Source organism: Pyrgilauda ruficollis, unplaced genomic scaffold, assembly GCF_017590135.1.
Source record: "Pyrgilauda ruficollis isolate IOZ18807 unplaced genomic scaffold, ASM1759013v1 scaffold22, whole genome shotgun sequence".
In the NCBI taxonomy this organism is placed as follows: Eukaryota; Metazoa; Chordata; class Aves; order Passeriformes; family Passeridae; genus Pyrgilauda; species Pyrgilauda ruficollis.
Window position 1 is genome coordinate 8,393,929 of NW_024521428.1, and position 19,445 is coordinate 8,413,373.

A 19,445-nucleotide genomic window follows, 5' to 3' on the forward strand; every position below is an offset into this window, starting at 1 on the left:
TAGAGACTTGCATTTGGTGCTGCATCATGGTCACAACCTATGCTGTTTAAACAGCAGTGACTCACCACACCCCTGACCTAGCATACTGAGGTGTAAGTCAGGAGGTTCCCTGAAACACTGCACAGGGTGCATCATCCAGGCATGCATTCTCTTCTGTCCCAAAGCTGGTGAAAGGGATCTGCTGTGGCAGCTATGGGCCTTCTTGTCTCTGCCTGTTTCTAAAAGGCAAAAAAATACACACAGGCAACCTTGGTCCTGAATAGAGCTGCACAGGTGTGGCTCCTCAAGACATCAAGCTTCAAGGAAACACATCACCTGAAGTAGCTCCTCTGCTGCTCTTACCATCCCTTGATACTTTTAAAAGCCTGAGTGGCCATTACCTGTATAGTAGGGCTTGAACATACAGTGTTCAGGAAGACTTTGAAGTTTGAATCTGAGTCTCTTGCCCACAATCCACTTTTTTAGGGGAGGAAAAAATACAGGAATGTCCATTTGAAAATCTGTTTTGACACAAAATCCCTGCAAGAGCATGGTTAGGATTATATCTTGAGAGATGAATTTATTTAACCTAAGGACAGCAAGAGAGGATTAGGTATTTTAATACCCTCCTTTTCCCTAATGACTGTACAGAGTGCTGACACTTCTTTGGCTTGGGGAAGATGACCTGTATACAGAAGTGATGAGACTGTGAGGTGAATTTTTTTTTAATGCCTCCTACTGAAAACATAGTGTTTTTTCACGAAACAAAGAATATTTTTCAGGAGGCATGATGGCATTAACATTTAACATGATGGTTTAACATTTCAGAATAGCTAGGTACTTTGCTACTGCTCTTGAGATGCTAACTTTAGCTATCTAATTTTTAAAACATCCTTGTCAGTTCAGTTTTCCCCAGGAAATCTTTCATGACAGACAAATCAATGTACAGATGATGAGGCAAAAAAATTCTCTAATTTAATAGGTGCTTATTTCTGAGAGGCCAATGCATTTTGGTATATTTCCAAACTAAATGTGCAATTTTATATTTCATTATTTTTTTCGTTGTCATAATCCTTTCATTTTTGTGCAAAAGGTTAATTTTCATTAAAAACATATGGCCTGAATAGGGATACCCTCTTGGGCTCAGTCCTGTTCTCTCAACAAGCATATTTCCTATACAGACAATTGCTATTGAAAATTTGCTTTTTTATCTGTCATAATTTGCTTGAATTGTCAGTCAGTAAGAAAATAAATTTTGATTCATTTATTTGGTATTTAATCCTGAATTAGTCACTTGAGAGATAGATTATACAGATGACCCCTAATTTTATTTTTTTTTACCACAGCTTTAATTAATTACCATGTATAAGAGAAAAGGTTGAAAAAAACTGTCACTAATGTCCCTTTTCGTTATCCCAGTATAATTTAATCTTTAATATCTTTATGACTGTAGTCATGTGAATGTGAAAAATTATCAATTTCTTTAAAGCTAACTGTACTTTGACTTTGGTATTAGACTATGCTTTGTTATTTTCTTCATGACACCAACAGAACGGGAACATCCCACAGCATGGCTGCAGCCAGGGCTTCCATATATTGTTGTAAGGAGACAGCTGTTGTGGGACTGGGGTCAGAGTCTTGCCATGCTCTTCCACAGCTCTTCTCATTCTCCTCACCACATTGCCAAACAAGGGCTCAGTGTCAGCTGATAGAGGATTTGCCTCAGATGGATCTTGTGAGAGGTTGAACAGCAGTGGAGGGTCATGATGGGTTACACCATCCCCGAAACATGGACAAATTCCTCTTCTGAAACAGGCCCCAGAGGCTTCTGGCTGAAATACTGGAGTAGCATAATGAGCTTTCCATACGGTGCCACCTGTCACAGGAGAAGCACATTTGAACAGCTTAATGTCATTAGGAGCTGGAGGTGGTCCTTGAAAGGTTGGTTCATGTTTAAGTGATCTGCTTTGTTGGTGAAAGGGGAAGCTTATGTCATGGCTCATGGCTGTTGCATACAGGGAAAAGGTGGTGTGGAAGTTGGCAGGGATTCAAATGGTTTTTTGTGACTCACGGGTACCCCTTGGCTCTGGGTACCATGTGCGGCATATGGATGGTTAGCCCAATAGTTTCAGTACAGATGGAGTCTGCCACTTTCTTGGTCCCCTTTAAAAATTTCCATGCCTCTTGGAGGTGGGGAAATGGAGAACGTAGTCCCCAGTTTCTGGGTGTATATATTGATAGGTGGTTCTTTTTCTGGCTTTGTACATTTGAGTGAAGAAGTACATTTAGGCAGAAATTGGGATAAGCACAGGTTTGTAACTTGTGGTGAAAAAGTGGTAAATTACTAGGACTACAGATGAACATAGTCATCCTAGCACTTACATTACATTACATCAGGATATTTTACTTACTCCCTCCCTTGTCCTTTTTCTCCTATTCTTTATCTCACATTTAGAAAGCACTACACTGAACTCAGAGGCAAGGATGTGCCCAGCAAGAAGACAGCAACTAGACAGTATGTCTGAAAAAAGAGACAAGAAGAAAGGGGACATTCAACACTTGCAGTCACTTCTGTGCTCAAAGCATTGAAGAGCTGACAACTGCATTGTCCCTACATGGAATTTTCTTTTTGGTTCAATGGAGTCAGCTGAACTTTTCTTCCTTTCTTCTCTTGTGTCTAGAGCCTTCTTTATGTCTGCAGGCTGCAGCTTTATTCATCAGTCTCTCTCTTGTCACTATCCTAGAACAACATTTTGTGAATAAATAGAATTTTAAAACTTCTTAAAAGGTGAAAGGGAACCAATAAGTTAATATCTAAGGTAATATCTTAGATTAAAATAAGATAATACTGGCTGGCACTGTATTTCTTTATTTTCACCATACAGTTTCCACACTTGCTTATGCACTTTTGTGGAGGGATATTGTCTCAATGATTTTGAAATGTTTAGGTGTAAGAAAATGAAGATAAATTTTAGAAATCTCCATTTCTGAAATTGTGAAAGAAAGGATAAAAAATGACTTCTGAAAGAAAAAGGGTTAGAGCATGGTGGTGATACTGCCAAGGTGGTGGATTCAGTCCCCAGATGAGTAATTTCCTTAAGAGTGGGACTTGATCATCCTTATGGGCCCTTTCCAGCTCAGAATATCATGGATCTGGAAATAAAGATGAAATATTTCAACTTTCTGACAGCTTATGAGGGCAGACAGATTCTCCTTAGGTCTGTTTGAGTATTTGCTTTGCTGCTGATGGATGTCCACTGCATCCTCAAGCTTGTCCCTGTCTTGTTACCAAAAGAATGTTTGTTTTGTGACAGAAGTGCAAGCATCCTCTGTGATATCAAGGTGCCCAGAACATGGAATTTGCTTCTTATGTCTGTTGGTCAGGCAGCATAGATATTTCTTACAAGGAGTTAAATAAGCACTCCCTGGGACATGCATTTTTTCTGAGTATCCAGCTCTAGTTGGAGTGCTGTTACGATATTAGTAAAATAACCATTTATTATATGAGATGGACATATGGACCCTCCGGGGACAGCCCGGGGTGCCCTCACCCCAAAATGCACCGCTACAATTAGTAATCAGAAAAACTGAACTAAGTAGTCATTCTTTTCCATAAGTAATTGAGCTGAATTCTTTATAATGTATACACTATATGGTAGTGAGTGTAGAGTGTCTGGGGAGAACTGTTCTGATTCTCCTAAATTTTAACATTCACTTTTCACAGCTGCAAATAATTACTGGAGTTGCAGAGTGGGAGACAGACAAGTCCTTGTTAGTTCACTCAGAAGGATAGAGAGAGGCTGATTCTAATTAACCTGCATTGGTGAGCTGAGTAGACAGCTGGGTTACAGAAGGATAAAAGAAAAAAAAGATAGTAGAAATCAGTGCTGATAAAAGCAGTGGGGGTTTCACTCATCTCCAAGAGGCAAAGAGGGATATACAATTTGCTACTGAAGTAGCTCTGACAGAATCTGAAGGTTGCATGTTCATGTTAGGACAGCGTGTAAATTTAATATATCCAAGGGAAAGGAAACCTGCTGCTTCAATCCAAACATGTCTCAAACCCATCTTGTAACAATCAATCAGTTTAATGAGCAGAAAGAAATGGACTGTCACTAATAAGACTTATGCTGCAGAGGTAAAGGAAAGGACTCTTTAACATAGAAACAAAGCATTCTTCTGGCTTCAGTGAGAGCCTTAAAGGATAGGTGCTGCCTGGGTGACACCAAGACACAATGGCTTTGTATCTAGGATGATCAAGAGACAGATGTTAACAGATAATAAATAAGTAATGTGAGTGTGACATAATTGTAAATTAACTAAAACAGCCTGGTCTGTCAGCCCAATCAAAAGAAACTGCAGTTGCAGTAAAAAAATAAAAATTTTTGACCTGGCTGAAAGCTGAGCTATATATCTTTGATTAGCTGGTGTTTTATATGCAGAACGTGGTATTGTTTTTAGGCCCCTTGCCATGAAGAGTTCAATGGGAAAAATTGTAGAAAGGCATGCATAAGAAATCTAGATGTGCACACAGGAACATGAAATGCCACAAAGTCCACCTTGCATCTGCATGCTGTATTCAGATATAGCTACTTAAGTAGAACTTACATAGTTTAGAAGGACAAGCAATGTAATTTAGGCAAGGAAAACATCAGGAGAACCTGAAAAACATTTCTTCAAATGCCCCATTTGATTGGAGTATGAATTTAGCCTCTCATTAAGAAAGTGTGGCATGACTCTTCCAGCAGGAATATTTTCCAGGAATTGGGGCAGTCAGACACAGATTTCTCTGCCCAGAAACATTCTGTGTTCACAAAAAATGGTGTGTATTACAGAGAAACAAAGAGAGAGCTCTAAGAATAGTGAGGCATTCTTGAAGCTCTACTTCCCAGGAAGCAAACCCCTTTATCTCACGTGAGACAGGACAACGAACAACGAGGCCTTGCAGAAGAACTGAGAGTTTGAGACAATGAACGTATTCCATACATATATGTGTATATATACATTTTTACATTATATTCTGTTGGAATCTAGAGGACACTACACCATTTCTGGCTTGCAGGAGAGGGCTGTTTATACTCACTGTCCTTCTGGTGCCAGCGCACTGCGTGCAGGAACACACCGCAGTAGTGGAACAGGAACTCGTGTCTGGAGTGCTGCTCTGTCCCCTGCAGCAGGGGCAGCAAGCTGTGCCCGTCCACGATCCTGATGGAGAGGACCAGAGTCACCAGACAGCTTCAGAATTTTAAGTCTGCAGCTGAAGCATGAGCAGTACTCACTCTATGTGTGCAGCGTCAAGATTTCAAGTGTCATCACTAAAGCAAGGTACTGTTCAGCTAATGAGCCCTGAGATTTTTAATTGGATGAATGTGTGGAGACAGTAATTAGCAGTTACTAGAAGTTTTTGCATGTACAGCTAGTTCACACATCCTGCCTGGGGACATCAGACACCATTACTGTAATTTTTCTGGAAGTGATAACAATAGTGAAGGCATGATTCACAGGTTTTAATTTTGCCACCTCTGTGGCAAAGCTCCAGGCTTTGTAAAAATAATTTTTAAAAAAAGAAGCCACTTACTGAACTGCCTAGCAATTCAGTTACGATCTGGGTTGTTACTGGGTTCAGTTACAATCTACCAGTACTTCTACGATTTTTGCTGAAATGGCTTAGCCACCCACACTTTCACGTGTCCTTTAGAGAAGTCTGTATTTTTCAGTCATCCTAATGTCCCAAATCGACCAAGTTACTTTTCAGTGATAGGAGAATTGAGTCATCTAAATGATCCTTGATAAAACATACAGGTTTTTTTCTTTGCCTTTTTCACATATGCAAACAAGATGGGGAAAGCTGTGCAGAAAAAAACTAGAGAATTGCCTGGTTTAGAAACAAAGAGAATTTAATGTGTGGCTGTTAGGATACACGACACAGTCAGTTTCTGTCTGAATAAAGAAAGAGAAGCAATATGATTTATAAAGCCACCTCTATACCTGTCCTGAGGCACTGCCCCTCCAGCCAGTTGAACTACTGTAGGATAAATGTCCATAAGGCTTGTAGGTTCATCGATAACTGTCCCCGCAGGCAACACTCCTGGCCATCTAACTATACCTGGGACACGGATTCCTCCTTCCCAGCCTCCCATTCCTTTTCCACCTGTTATAGAAGGGGGAGAAGTATCAAAAAGAAAAGAACTGAAGATACCAGATGCTTATTGTGCGTGTATAGGAAAACATCTTAAAACTTTTAGGGTATTTCATGTACCTTTAATGAAAACATACTAAATCCTGGAAAAGAGTAGACTATCATTCAGCAGTGGCTCTTCGCATTATTTGTATGTGTGTCTTATTTATCTGCTTGTTTTTAATACACAGTTCTCAATAGCAAGAGTGAGTTTTACAGATAGTTATTAATTAAACTGTATTTTTTAATTTTGTCAGTTTGTCTCACTGGGATATCCTCTGTTCTGCTGTATGTGGACATAAATAGTAAAGTCTATTATTGATATCTAAATTGATATTGTAGCCTCTCTTGACTTCTCTCTAAGCAGGCATGATTTCATCATTGTCCTCTCATCCTGAACTCCCCAGTCTCATTTCTCTTTCCCCTCTGGACTCTCTTGTTACTAATATACTTGTGTTCAGCTAGTGGAAGTGAATTCCTTAGATTAGTTTGTAAGCTATTCAAGTGAGCCTCTTGGCCTTTTTGCATCTGTTACTAGCATGGAGTCTTCATATCAAGAACTAAAGACTAATTTTACATTTAGGACTGTGTGTGGGTGGGTATCAGCTGTATCAAACATTGCTTGTGTGGCTCATCAAGTAACTTAGTACTAGACAATACAATGTGCATTGTGGTGCTGAGCAAGGTCAACGTGCACGTGACTCTCCTTCTGTAGGGAGACTTGTGACTTGTGGCAGCTTTCAGTCTTCATTATACAGTAAGTGCCAAGCTGCCCAAGATGTCACAGTGGTTTTTCAAGGCTTAGTAATCTGGAGGAAGCACATGCAAGAGATACCATAGATCTTAATTTCCACAGAGCTTTTGTCACTGTGTTGCAAGCCAGTCATAGGTACTCTAGAAGGAACTTATATAGGACGGGTGAGAAACCGGAGAACTATAGTAAGAAAAATAGGCACCGGGATACCTGCCAGTGTTGACATAGATAATCAGTAGAGAGGAGCCTTTTGAAATTCAACACAGGTAAATGCAAGGTCCTGTACCTTGGGAGGAATAACCCCATGCCCCATTACAGGCTGGGGCTGACCGGATGGAAAGCAGCTCTGCAGAGAAGGATCTGGGTGTCCTGGTGAACAGTGAGCACTCCCTGAGCCACCAGTGTCCTTGGGGCCAAGAAGAGCATGGGCATCCTGGTGCGCATTAGGAAGAGCATTGCCAGCAGACTGAGGGAAGTGGTCCTGCCCCTCTACTCAGCCCCAGCCCTATAAATAGCAGGTGCCCTGACTCTGTTTCAGCCCTACAATCCAAGATTTTAATCCCATCACATAGTTTATTAAATGTAGTCTGTTTGGGTATATTTTGCTATCACTCTTTTTTTTTTTTTTTTTTTTTAAGAGGAAGTCTGCATATACAAACTACTAACATTTTACCTTTATATATCCCATTCCATCCACCCAACTGAGAATGTCCTCTGTGAGCCTCTAAGGATCCTCCATGATCAGATGCAAAATAAATGAATGTGGTATTCTTCAAGTCCTCTTTGTCAATAACATCCAGAAGCCTCCCTATAAACAAAGCAAAACATCAGCAGATGCAGTCAGATTTTTTAGGTCTTGACTCCACATTCAGTGAAGACTGACTCTTTCCATTTGCTTGAATGAGTTTTGTTATGAACTACCAGATTCAACACAAATAGACTTTGACAAATGAGAGAGAAAGGCAATCACCAGTCATGTGAAGTTTAACAAGGAAAAGTGCAGGATTCTGCACCTGAGAGAAGGCAATTCTTGATATGTGTGTACACTGGGGAAGGAGATGCTGGAAAGCAACACTGCAGAAAGGGACCAGGGGGTCCTGGTCAGTGGCAAGTTGAACATGAGTCAGCAGTGCCCTGGCAGCCAGGAGGGCCATCCTGGGGTGTCCTGGGGGACATCAGGCACAGCATGGCCAGCCGGGCAAGGGAGGGGATTGTCCTGCTCTGCTCTGTTCTGAGCTGGGGAAGCCTCACCTCGAGTGCTGGGGGCAGTTTTGGGTGCCACAGTACAAGAAAGGTACAAAGCCATTAGAGAGCATCCAAAGAAGGGCCCTGAGGATGATGAAGGGCCTTGAGGGGAAGCCTTATAAGGAATGGCTGAAGTCACTTGGTCTGTTGAGCCTGGAGAAGAGGAGACTGAAGGGAGACCTCTTTGCAGTTCTCAACATCCTTATGAAGGGGTAATGTAGGGGCAGACACTGATCTCTTCACTCTCAGGACTAGTAACAGGACCTGAGCAAACAACATGAAGCTGTGTTTGTGGAGGTTTAGGTAAGATATCAGGAAAAAGTTTTCCAGTCAGAATGTGGTTGGGCACTGGAACAAGCTCTGCAGCAAAAGCCTCACCTCGAGTGCTGGGGGCAGTTTTGGGTGCCACAGTATAAGAAAGGTACAAAGCCATTAGAGAGCATCCAAAGAAGGGCCCTGAGGATGATGAAGGGCCTTGAGGGGAAGCCTTATAAGGAATGGCTGAAGTCACTTGGTCTGTTGAGCCTGGAGAAGAGGAGACTGAAGGGAGACCTCTTTGCAGTTCTCAACATCCTTATGAAGGGGTAATGTAGGGGCAGACACTGATCTCTTCACTCTCAGGACTAGTAACAGGACCTGAGCAAACAACATGAAGCTGTGTTTGTGGAGGTTTAGGTAAGATATCAGGAAAAAGTTTTCCAGTCAGAATGTGGTTGGGCACTGGAACAAGCTCTGCAGCAAAATGGCCACAGCACCAGCCTGACAGAGTTCAAGGAACTTTTGGACAATACTCATTCCTGGGGTGTCCTGCACAAGGGCAGGGGTTGGACTTTTATGATCCTGTATGGCCCCTTCCAACTCAGCATATTCTATGATTCTTTGAAATTATAAGAGCCCAAGAGAAAGCTGATGAGTGTTTAAACATTTGTTTCTGGTGTCTATAAAAATATAAAAAAAATTGGAAAATGAGTTTTACTTTTATTCAAGCTACTCAAAATACTCTGTCAGCTTTGTTCTGTAGATTCTGCATCAAGAATTATCTTCACTATGTAGCCTGAAACATCTTGAAAAGCTTAAATAATAGTGCTGCTCTGATTACTAACCATAGAAAACTGCTGTGTCTCACCAGGAACTGAACAAGGACTCTGAGACCAGGCTGCATGCTATCAACCAAAATAATCTCCTGATGTCGGCAATAAAATCTTCATAGACTGTAATTCAAACCTAACTTCATAAGGCATGTTTTCTGTACTGACCCCATCAAATGTTTACATCAAATGTGATTTATCTTCAATTAATTGTCGTCATCATCATCTTTATCAAATACATTTGCCAAGAACAGCTTCCATACCTACAAAAGCAGCAGCAAAAAGCTGAACTGCACAAGAAAAAAGCAGAAGCCAGTGATCACCACTTTTGCTCAATCTCTTTTCCTTTCCTTTCCTGTCTCTCCTTGGTGAAACTAGTTATTGACCTCACCAAACACAAAAAATGTTTAGATTAAGTCTAGGTGTATTCTGAATTAGACCCCAAATCAAGAGCTATCCAACTCTGGAAAGTTTTGTCCTCACTATCTGCTATCCTGTTTCAACAACATGTTCCTTATGTCTTGACTTCTGCTATCCATCTCTGCTTACAGAGCCTATGTTTGAAGGTGGCTGGTGCCAAAAGAGGAGCATGTCTGAGTCCTCTGGTTCAGCTGGATCTTGCAGGAGTTTTCAGCCTGTCCATTGAAAGCAATCAGGTTCCTCTCAAATTATGATTTTGTAGACATGATTACTGGGGGAAAAATGAATTGAAATGAAGGAAATTAAATGAAAAAGGAACTGAATCGTGGCCTTGACAGGAGGCAATTTGTTAATAGAGCCTTTATTTTTGACAACATAGAAAGAGTAGCTATCTCTCTCTGTCTCATTGAAAAGAAAAAACTAAATAAAAGTTAGGTTTTTAAACCAAATTAACCAATCAGAAGTTTAACCTGATTGGTAGTCAAGAGCCTAGACTACGAGCTAAGTGAGTCATCACTGACTTCACAGAATTTATTAAGTGAAACTTTCTAACTTTTGGCTAGGAGAGGGTTCTGATTTTTTTTTTTTAAATAAAAATGTATAAGCACACAAAACAATCATCATATAATGTATTATTCAGCAGTGACTATTTACATCTTCTAAGACCAGAGCTGGAGAAATAGCATACATTTTGATTAACAACATGATCAGGGACACATTTGATTATTTGACTGCATTTAACACTTCAGTGCAGAAGCATGTAATTTTTAAAAAGATAATGAACAAACCCTCACAAGGAAAGTTTAAGCTTTCATCTAAAGAAAATAAAAAAGATGCATTGTATGGTTGCGGTATGGTAATCTCTGAAATCAACTAGGTAACCAAGGTGAGTGCACTGTGTTTTGCATATGTCAAAAGGGAGTTTGGTGATGACCCCTTTAATTTTTCCACATCTAAGTGAATGAAGAATTTTCTGCAAGACCAACACTTACCCACCATCCAGTCCATCTCCTCTACATTATCTCCATACAGGCCATGCCTGCTTCTTCCCTGAAACTTCTCTGTGGTAATGAGAGGGGTGTGAACATGTAAAAGGGAAACAAAGAGAAGAAATGGTCTGTGCTTGTTTCTGAAATAAAAGAAAACAATAGTCATTTCTCTTCAAACTCTCACTCAACCCAAAATATAACAGTGGTATTGCAGTTATTCTCTCAATTTATATTTATATTGTTGAGATCTAAACAATTTTTATTTTGACATCTTTTTGGCTTTGAGGTTTTGGGAAGCAGAGGGGATTAAAACATACCCCTTAAAGATGTTTTAAGACCAAAAAAGTAATGGGTCCTTTCTTTTTCCAGTTCCAAATTAGACATGCAAAACATTAAATAAACAACTAGAAGTGGTCATAGCCAAAAGACTGACACATTCCTGAAAGCAAGGAGAGGAGGACTCACTTGCCTAAACTTAAACATGGATGTGCACCATGAGCACCTGAGGTGTCCTCATGGAAGAGGCAGATATCACCCACAGTGAAACTGTATTGCTTCAACATCAAGCCAGGTAAGATATCCCAGGAACCTGAGATTACCTATGCTCAAAGTTTTAGAGAAGGAATTTATATCACCTCACATTTCCTTTAGAAAACAAACACCCAACCCCTAAATCCTGACAGAAGTATGGATATGCTCAGATTCAACACACAAATACTTTTAAAGGCTTAGCATTTTTTTCAATTCCAATTGAGGTTATTGATAATAAATGAAGGAGACATTTGGGAAAAAAAAATAAACAAACCCCACAAAACTAAAACTCACTATCATGCTTCTGTTTGCAAAACATTAACTTCATATGACACTTTGTATGACAGTCCATTCATCCCTCTAAGATCATTTTTCTATTCCTACTGGCAGAAGGCACAGTATTTGGCCAGGACCCCTTTGTATTGCTTGCTGCCCCCCAGCCTGCTCCTCACCTCTGCTGATTACCTTTCAATGAATGTAATTGCCTCCTTCAGCATATTGGAAGTAGTTTTTTGTAGGTTCATTGGTTGTTCAGTGATATCATGGTTTCTCATCAGGATGCAGTTCCAGTACTTGGTGAAACCATAGCTGGAGAACCAGGAGATGAAATGAAGGAGACCACAGATGGCCAGACAGATGATTATTTTCCATTTTACTGGGAATAAATTGGCAAGTTTTCCAATCACAAGAGTAAATACTGCAAGGACGATCATCTGAGTGTAAAACCAATATGTATCTTGCAAAGACTTGGCCAATTCAGGGTCATCTGTGCCTTGACACTCATTGACAAGGGTAAAAGGCATGCCATAAAAATAATCAAAACCATGATTCAAAGGATGGTGGCAGTGATCATGGCGGGTTTTGCAGTTCACGCCCATATGCCACTTCCCTGGAAATAAAAAGCAAAGATTTTAAATCCTATGTTAGGGTGTGTCTGCCTGTATTTCTCTGTTAAGGTGCAGCCAAGGGAGGAGCTGGTGTGGAATGGGGACAGACTCAGGGAGCAGCAGTGCAGCAATAGTGCAGTGACAGACATTGAGGAGGTCCCCTCTCAACCATCTTTCTCAAGGCTGAACAGCCCATCTCCCTCAGCCTTTCCTCATAAGAGATATACTTCAGTCCCCTAATTATCTTCATTATTAAGTTAAACAATACTGGGCTTAGTGCTTAGGGACACCACTGGTGACAACCTTTCCCTGTGCCACTGATTACAACACTCTGGGATCAGCTATTCAGCCAGCTCTCAACCCACTTCCCTGTCCACTCATTCAATCCACACTTCCAGAGCTTGCCTATGAGGATGTTGTTTTAAAAACCTTGCAGAAGTCAATATCATTAATATCACTGTGCTGCAATTGATATAATTAAGACCACTGTAGTGTCTTGGTGCCAACTAGCAGATGACATTTGTCTGCTCTAATACATCAGTAAATATCTCTGCTGGTTCATCCTAAAGCAATCTGTACTGGGCAAACAAGATTCTTTCCTTTGAATTTATTTCCATTTGCAGTGTGCATTTATGTATTACATACACCTCATTTTGGATTTACCAGATATGCTGTACTCACACTGGACTTGTGGACAGTGTTGTAAAAACCCTGCTGATTTTGAAAGTTATGCATATAAGAAAATCTAGTTTAACTGATCCTGGAAATTTTGACCAAAAAATGCATTTACAGAAGTAACCTAATTAGAATACCAAAAAAATGAAAAGGCAACAACTTTGTTTCATACCTACAAGTGCTGTAGAATAACCTTGCTGGTAGAGTATTCTGGCAAAAGTAGTTTCATTTGGTGGGAGCCCCCCCCGAACCACCGTTCCAGAAGAGAACCTGCCTTTGAGTGCTGGATGCCATGCCTAGAGGGGAATAATAGTCTTTAGAATAAAACAAGCCAGACTTCAGATTGTGTCTGAAGCCAGTCTTCTCTGACTGTGCTTTCTAATGAATGGGACCCAGCTGCCTAAGCCCAGTGCCTTTTTATAAGCCATTTCCTATGCCCTAGGATATTCTGCTTGACCTCCAAAATGATGCCTTTTCCAAGTTCCATGTCATCATATGTTAGTCCAATGCAGATGCCTCAGCTGTGCTGGGGTGTCTACAAATGGCAGGAAGACCTACATTTGGATATTAGGCAATTTCTTATAATCAAAGTTCTATCAAAATATTATGTTAACAAAAAAAGAAAAAAAAAAAAAAAAAAGCAAATAAGTTTGATCCAGAACAAAAGGCTTATAGGGTTAGGGGAACACACTTCTGAAATGTATAGTTCACTATTACATTTCTCCTTCAGTGAATCAGAATCACATCAGAAGCTGCACTGATTATTGATTATTATGCAGTGGCTGAATTCTTCTGTCATAAATTTACATGGCTGAAGTAAATCTGTTTTAAGGCACAATTGCTGAGAACTGTTCTACAGCGTGACACATTTCACTGGGAAAAGGTTTGCCATGATATTAAAAATATTAAATTTCATATAATCCTAGTGCCACTGAAACACAGCATCACACAATTTTCTTCTTTCTTTTTCTACCTCTGGGTGCTATGTAGCGTTTGGATTTTTGTCCATTTCTGTATTGTCATTTAGCCACACATAATGTGTTTTATATGGGGATTTTCCCATAGAAATCAATCATTAGTCATCTCTAACTTTTGCCCATTTTACTGAGACTCCAAATCCCAAGATTAATGGTTCTTTACCATGGTTTATTTAAGGGGATTTTTAATATCAACACTGACTAGACTAACTGGAGAGAGGCCCAACCTGATCTGATAGGGTATCTGCCAGTCAGGAAAGCAGCTCTGCTTGGAGTACAGACAGCTGCTGCAGCAATGTGCTGAGTAAGTCTCACTCCATCCTTTGCCAGGCCATCAATGTTAGGCGTCCTAAAGAGAAAATTCCCATCTGATGAAAATCTATTACACAGAAATTCATGGCATACTGATTGTCCTAATTTTGTTGTATCACAATAAAATTTACAAAAATCTGTTTACCTAGAACTCAGCTAGAAAGGTTCTGTGTTTTATATGTATTTTTGAGATACCTCGACTCCTTAGAAATGAGGTTTCTATGAGTATATGTGCTTTTATTATTAACTAAAAAAAAAAGGGGGGGGCGGGGAAGACACAAGGTATTTCAGGTATGTTCCACACCCAAATCCCATGCAGCAAAGGGAACAAGAGTCTATTCACAAACAACATCCAAGAAAATAATAGGCTTGGACAAGGACACATCATTCTCTCAATCAATCTATATACAGATTTATAACTGCACTAGGGATAAATATATCGCAGAGACTGATCTGTCATTTCATAATAAGTCTACTAGAGTTGTTAATTGATATTAAATTCTAATCTCATGCCTTCATATTTCAACCCTAGAATTATGGAAATTTATGTATTATAGTCATGTCTGACAACTACAGTGCACAGACACATTTGCAAAGTTCTGAGTCCCAGAAAGTTTCTCAAGCATGCCTGTATAATTATGACTCCCAGTAGGAATTACTGTAGAACATGCATTTTGTACATAGTTTGAAAAGAAGTGTATCTAGATAAATGAATAAATTAATATTGAATTCTAATGCTAAGTATCATCAGTAGGTTTTTTTAAATGAAGTTCACCAGGAAGGGAGAAATTATTTCATACCTTATTGTATCATTGCCATAGCAACCCACATCTCCAATACCAAGGTCATCAGCCAGTATCAGTAAAAAGTTAGGTTTGTAAGGATTTGATACACAGGTTCTTGGAAACAGGCATAAGATTAGCCAAATGTTTAAGTATCTCCTAAAAGCAAAAGTTAAGAGGTAACATTACAAAAAAGCAGTTTTAAGTTTTACAATAGTCTTTAAACTACTATTCTTAAAGTTTTATGGGGACTCAGTATAGGTGCAAACAGCAACCAAAGAGTGCCAGCAGATGGAGCTCCTAAGTATGCACAGAAGTACTTGAGTTTTATAATTTAGCATAATTTTCTGGGGTTATTATTATTTCACACAGGAATTTTGTGTCTGAATTTCTTTATTGACATTTGCACTGATCTCTGCAGATGTTCCCAGTAGAATGAGTGGCTGGATAATTACAAGTGTCCCAAGGCACCCCCTGTATGGAGCTGTCGGATGCTCCTCTTAAGGCCCCTGGAATGAGTGGGACAGGAGCACAAAGGTGACTGGTCATTATGGCAATGGCTTGATTGTGGCATTTACAGCACCCCTGCTACACACAGTGTCTGCAAAGTGCTCCTTAAGCCATGGGGCCATCTGCAAAATCAAGGGGCAGCAGCAGGCTTAAACTTGATTATCTTCCTAGGAGACCCTAAGAATATCTTTGCACATTTTAGCTGCTCAAAGTGTTTGCAATTGGAAGCTTACAGATGCTCACCTGAAGTAAAATACATGTGCTAGAACACATCTTCTGCCTGCTAGTTCATTAGTAGATACTACATTAGTTCATTGGTAAAAACTACAATATGATCAATGTATAGTGAGTGTACTATACCATACACTATACACTCCTAAACTTCCATGTCTTATAAAAAGTAGGCTAATAAGTTTTGGAATACCAATGGAGCCAAACCCGTATTAGGTACTATTGGGGTGGTGGTAGCAGGGAAAATGTAAGATTATCTGCTTGATTTCTGAAGCACAACACCTAAAATCTAGGAAAGAACCTCAGTGAATGTCTTTCTTACCCTTGTTTCCCATAGTAAATTTCATCGTTTTCCATTCTATGAAACAGGTACATAGTCAGTCATACAAATTCTGATGAAAAAGGAAAAGAAAGAAATCTGAATCCAGAAGTTCTGGTGATTTTGCATGCAGCTTTGCAAAGTCTGGTCTGTTTACAGCTGCTGCTAACTCCAGAGAGACTTGTGAGTATTTGGAAAGAAAGCAAAATGTTAAAGGCTTTAAAAAAGAGCTAGAGATGCCTATTACTCAATACATGCACAGAACTGTTGGTGTTATTGAAAATAATATTTTCACCATTTTACAAATGAGGTAAAACTATTATCTTACTTTTTACTTAACCTCAGATGAACTTTAAGGAAAACTACAAAAAAATATATCAAATAAAAGCCATCCTGGGATCTAATGTTGTCACAGTCATTCTTAGGAAAGGGGCTGTATTGTTCTTTGGTTTAGATGCCATCTAGTACATTCAAGAAGGGGTTTCTATCTGAATTGTTACTAAAAACTTCTAGAAACTAGGAGGTACTAGAAACATAATTACCTTTATGATTATTTCCTTAAAGGACTCCAAACCTTAATGCCATTTGTAAATTTAACAAGCCAGTTTTTCAACCTGCCAACCCTATGAAACCAACCTGGACTTTAAAAATCTAGAAATAATATTTTTGTTTGTAAAATATTTATTTTTGTCTGGTGAAGCAAATTTTATGAGTGGAAGTGATTTTTTCTGCTTGCTGAAACAGAGTTACTTTGGAAAAAAGAATGGCTTGGGAAAGTACTTCTTTTCCTTGTGAAGGACCTAAGTGATCAACAGATAATGTTGCACTGGAACTGTGCAAACAATCCTGCAGAAGTACATGGTAAACTGGCTCCAGTGGGGACTGGCATGTGCTCAGCTTTGGGGAGTACACTGAGGTAAATTGGAGATGTCATTCATTCCATCACTGAGAAGAGAGAAAAAAATGGAACTATCCCACCCACTATCCTTACTTTTCCACACTTCTTGCTATTTCAAAACAGCACAAGAACAAAGATGTTGTTGGCTATACCAAGGAACAGCTTGAAAGTAATCGGAACATTTACTTTCTATAACAGCTCAAGACATGTTTGTAAACACAGAGTCACTTCTAAACACAGAGAACTGAAAAGCTCTATCTTGACTAATGAAAGACTTGTGATTTTTTCCTCCAAAAATAAAAACACAGCACTTTCTGAGAGCTTTTTTTCTGTTTTTTAGTACACAAGAGTTCACCTGGAATGTCTGAGGAATACTAAACTGTACAGAGCAGAGTAAATCCTGCCTTATGCATTTCAGAGGATGAGCCATATGACAGGGAAAAAAATGCAGATATTGTTTTTCTGGTCAGGAAAACAGTATTAAAAGAGTCAGAACTTGGGGTCCCTTGATTATTTTTCTAAGCAACATCTAGATTCTTGTTTGGCTGCAGCTGAGACAATACAGGAAATAAAAAACCCAAAAAAAACCCCCAAAACTCACCACCACCAAAACAACTAAACAAATCCCCCAGCAAAACAAAAATAAGCCCCTCAATCAAACAACAAAACCCCCAAGAACAACGCAAAGTAATAAAAACCCCAACAAACTTGATCACTGTTAGGTATGGAATTTTCTACAGTGTTGATGTTTCCCTTTGCTGTTGGCAGGATCCCAAAAGGCAGCACTGAAAGCTCATCCTCCCTGCCCAGCGGATGGGTCAGAGATTAATGGGAAGGCAGCAAAGCCTCTCTGACTCAATGCAGTGGCTGTTTGAAGCAAGACCTTACTGTGAATGCAGATGCCAGGACCCCACTACCAAAAAAGCAGGCTGTATTAATATGAAGCAAAGGACTTACTACTAGGATCTCAAATATTTCTGAGATGGCAGTGCAGTGGTGCTGTCACAGCCTAAATGCAGCTGCCCTGAGGCCCCAGTGAGCTGGGGCAATGATGAGACAAGTGCCTGAAGCCATTAATTTGTGACAACAAAGGATGACTGATGGCTCTGGTCATCACCTACAATGGCAATATCTTCATGGTGCATTAACAACAGGCGGAGCTCTGCCTTCCCAGGCACTGTTAGGCAGCATTACATTTAAGGAGCTTGTGGTACAGGATTAAGCCAAAACTATTACAGTGAAAATCTTCAGTCCACCAAGTAGCTGAGGATCAGCCTCTGTGAGCTGTAGTGGAGCGAAAGAACCAGACAGATCTGAGTATCTAAGAAACCACTTGACTTCCCAGGGTGTTGTTCAGCTTTCCAAGCTCTTACAACAGCTCTGCTTTCTCCCCACAGGTTCGTACATCACAGCCAGCTGGTCACAGCAGGCACATCAGTGTTTAGACAGAAACTTATGTAGAGTTCCTCAGAAAAACCATAAACTTGAACTGAGTACTGGTGGTATTAAAAGGATCTAAATATCATTGGATGTGGCACCATCTGATTTACTGTAAGCCATTTTAGGAGCATTCCTCTTACTGAAGGACTACAAGAATGACCACACTTACTAAAAAAACCACCACAATTTAAATATGGATATTCACATTTCTGTTAGGGTTTGATTCCTTCTGAAAGCAGAACTCTCTCTGACAGCACTAGGATGTGACGAACCCACTACTGGGCCCTAGGGTTTGTCCAGTTTCCTTAGCTATTAAATGAGAAAACCCACCGTGATTTATAAATCTAACAGCAGCCTCTAAAAATCAGCAATCTGTTACAGAAATCCAATAATACATCAGACAGTAATTCCCTCTGTAAGCCAGTAAACCACAATAAAATGATTATCAGGACTAACAAAAAAGGACAGCCCCTTTTAACAATGTGGAAAACAAACCCTCTTCTCAGTTATTCTTGTTCCGAAATCCCTGTTACTCCCGGATGTGCTGAGCAGTCCTGATTCTCTAAAAGGTGTGTGGGTGAAAGCAGGCAGGAACTGGCTCCTCTTCTTCTTGCTCTCCCTTCCCCCTCCCTCCAGCATGGACACACTGGGATCCCTGCCAGCAGCAGCCAGTAAACTGGAACAGCCATCAAATGGGAACAGCTATGCAGGTTTTACACGAATTCCAGGCAAAGTACAAAGTCCTTATTGTTCAAACACTAGCACAGCATGGCTACTGCCTCTTCTTGATTTCCTATCTGGTTAATTCTGAGAAAATTTGTATAAAGTCTGGCACTGCTCTATTTCAGCGCTTCAGAGGAGATGATATAATAACAAAATATGCTACAAATGGTTTTGTTTCTCCCACACAGCTTTTCCAGCCTTCCAGATGAGATAAAAGAACTAGCTTGTTCTCCTTTTCTTCCATCACATTGTTTTTCTGTTTTCATTGCATTTTCTAGAAAGGTAGGCATACCTGTGCTGAAGACATGTTTATTTCTAGTGTTTACTATCCATCCCCTCCTTTCAGAACTTAGCTCTGCTGTAATACATTTTACAATTTAGGAGTTCTTGAGCAATTTTGGAGTAGCCTTATTTATTTGCTGACATTTTGGTTCTCTGTGCTACTTGAATACAGCAATTGCTGAATTTAAGCCTGTGTTCTAGAGAAGTCAGTAGGAGTTGGTGAGA

At 39.9% G+C, this 19,445-nt stretch overlaps 1 protein-coding gene across 1 annotated transcript; it reads right to left on the reverse strand.

Annotated features, from left to right (window-relative positions):
* Positions 1-1,237: 1,237 nt before the first annotated feature.
* LOC121354116 (arylsulfatase D-like) lies at positions 1,238-18,761 on the reverse strand. Its single transcript, XM_041468499.1, is given in 12 exon segments — positions 1,238-1,855; positions 5,063-5,184; positions 5,968-6,130; positions 7,585-7,719; positions 10,657-10,793; positions 11,650-12,073; positions 12,919-12,991; positions 12,993-13,042; positions 13,951-14,072; positions 14,836-14,976; positions 15,881-15,950; positions 18,711-18,761. Coding segments are annotated over 11 exon segments (1,779 nt in total). The 5' UTR covers positions 15,934-15,950; positions 18,711-18,761; the 3' UTR covers positions 1,238-1,496.
* Positions 18,762-19,445: the final 684 nt, after the last annotated feature.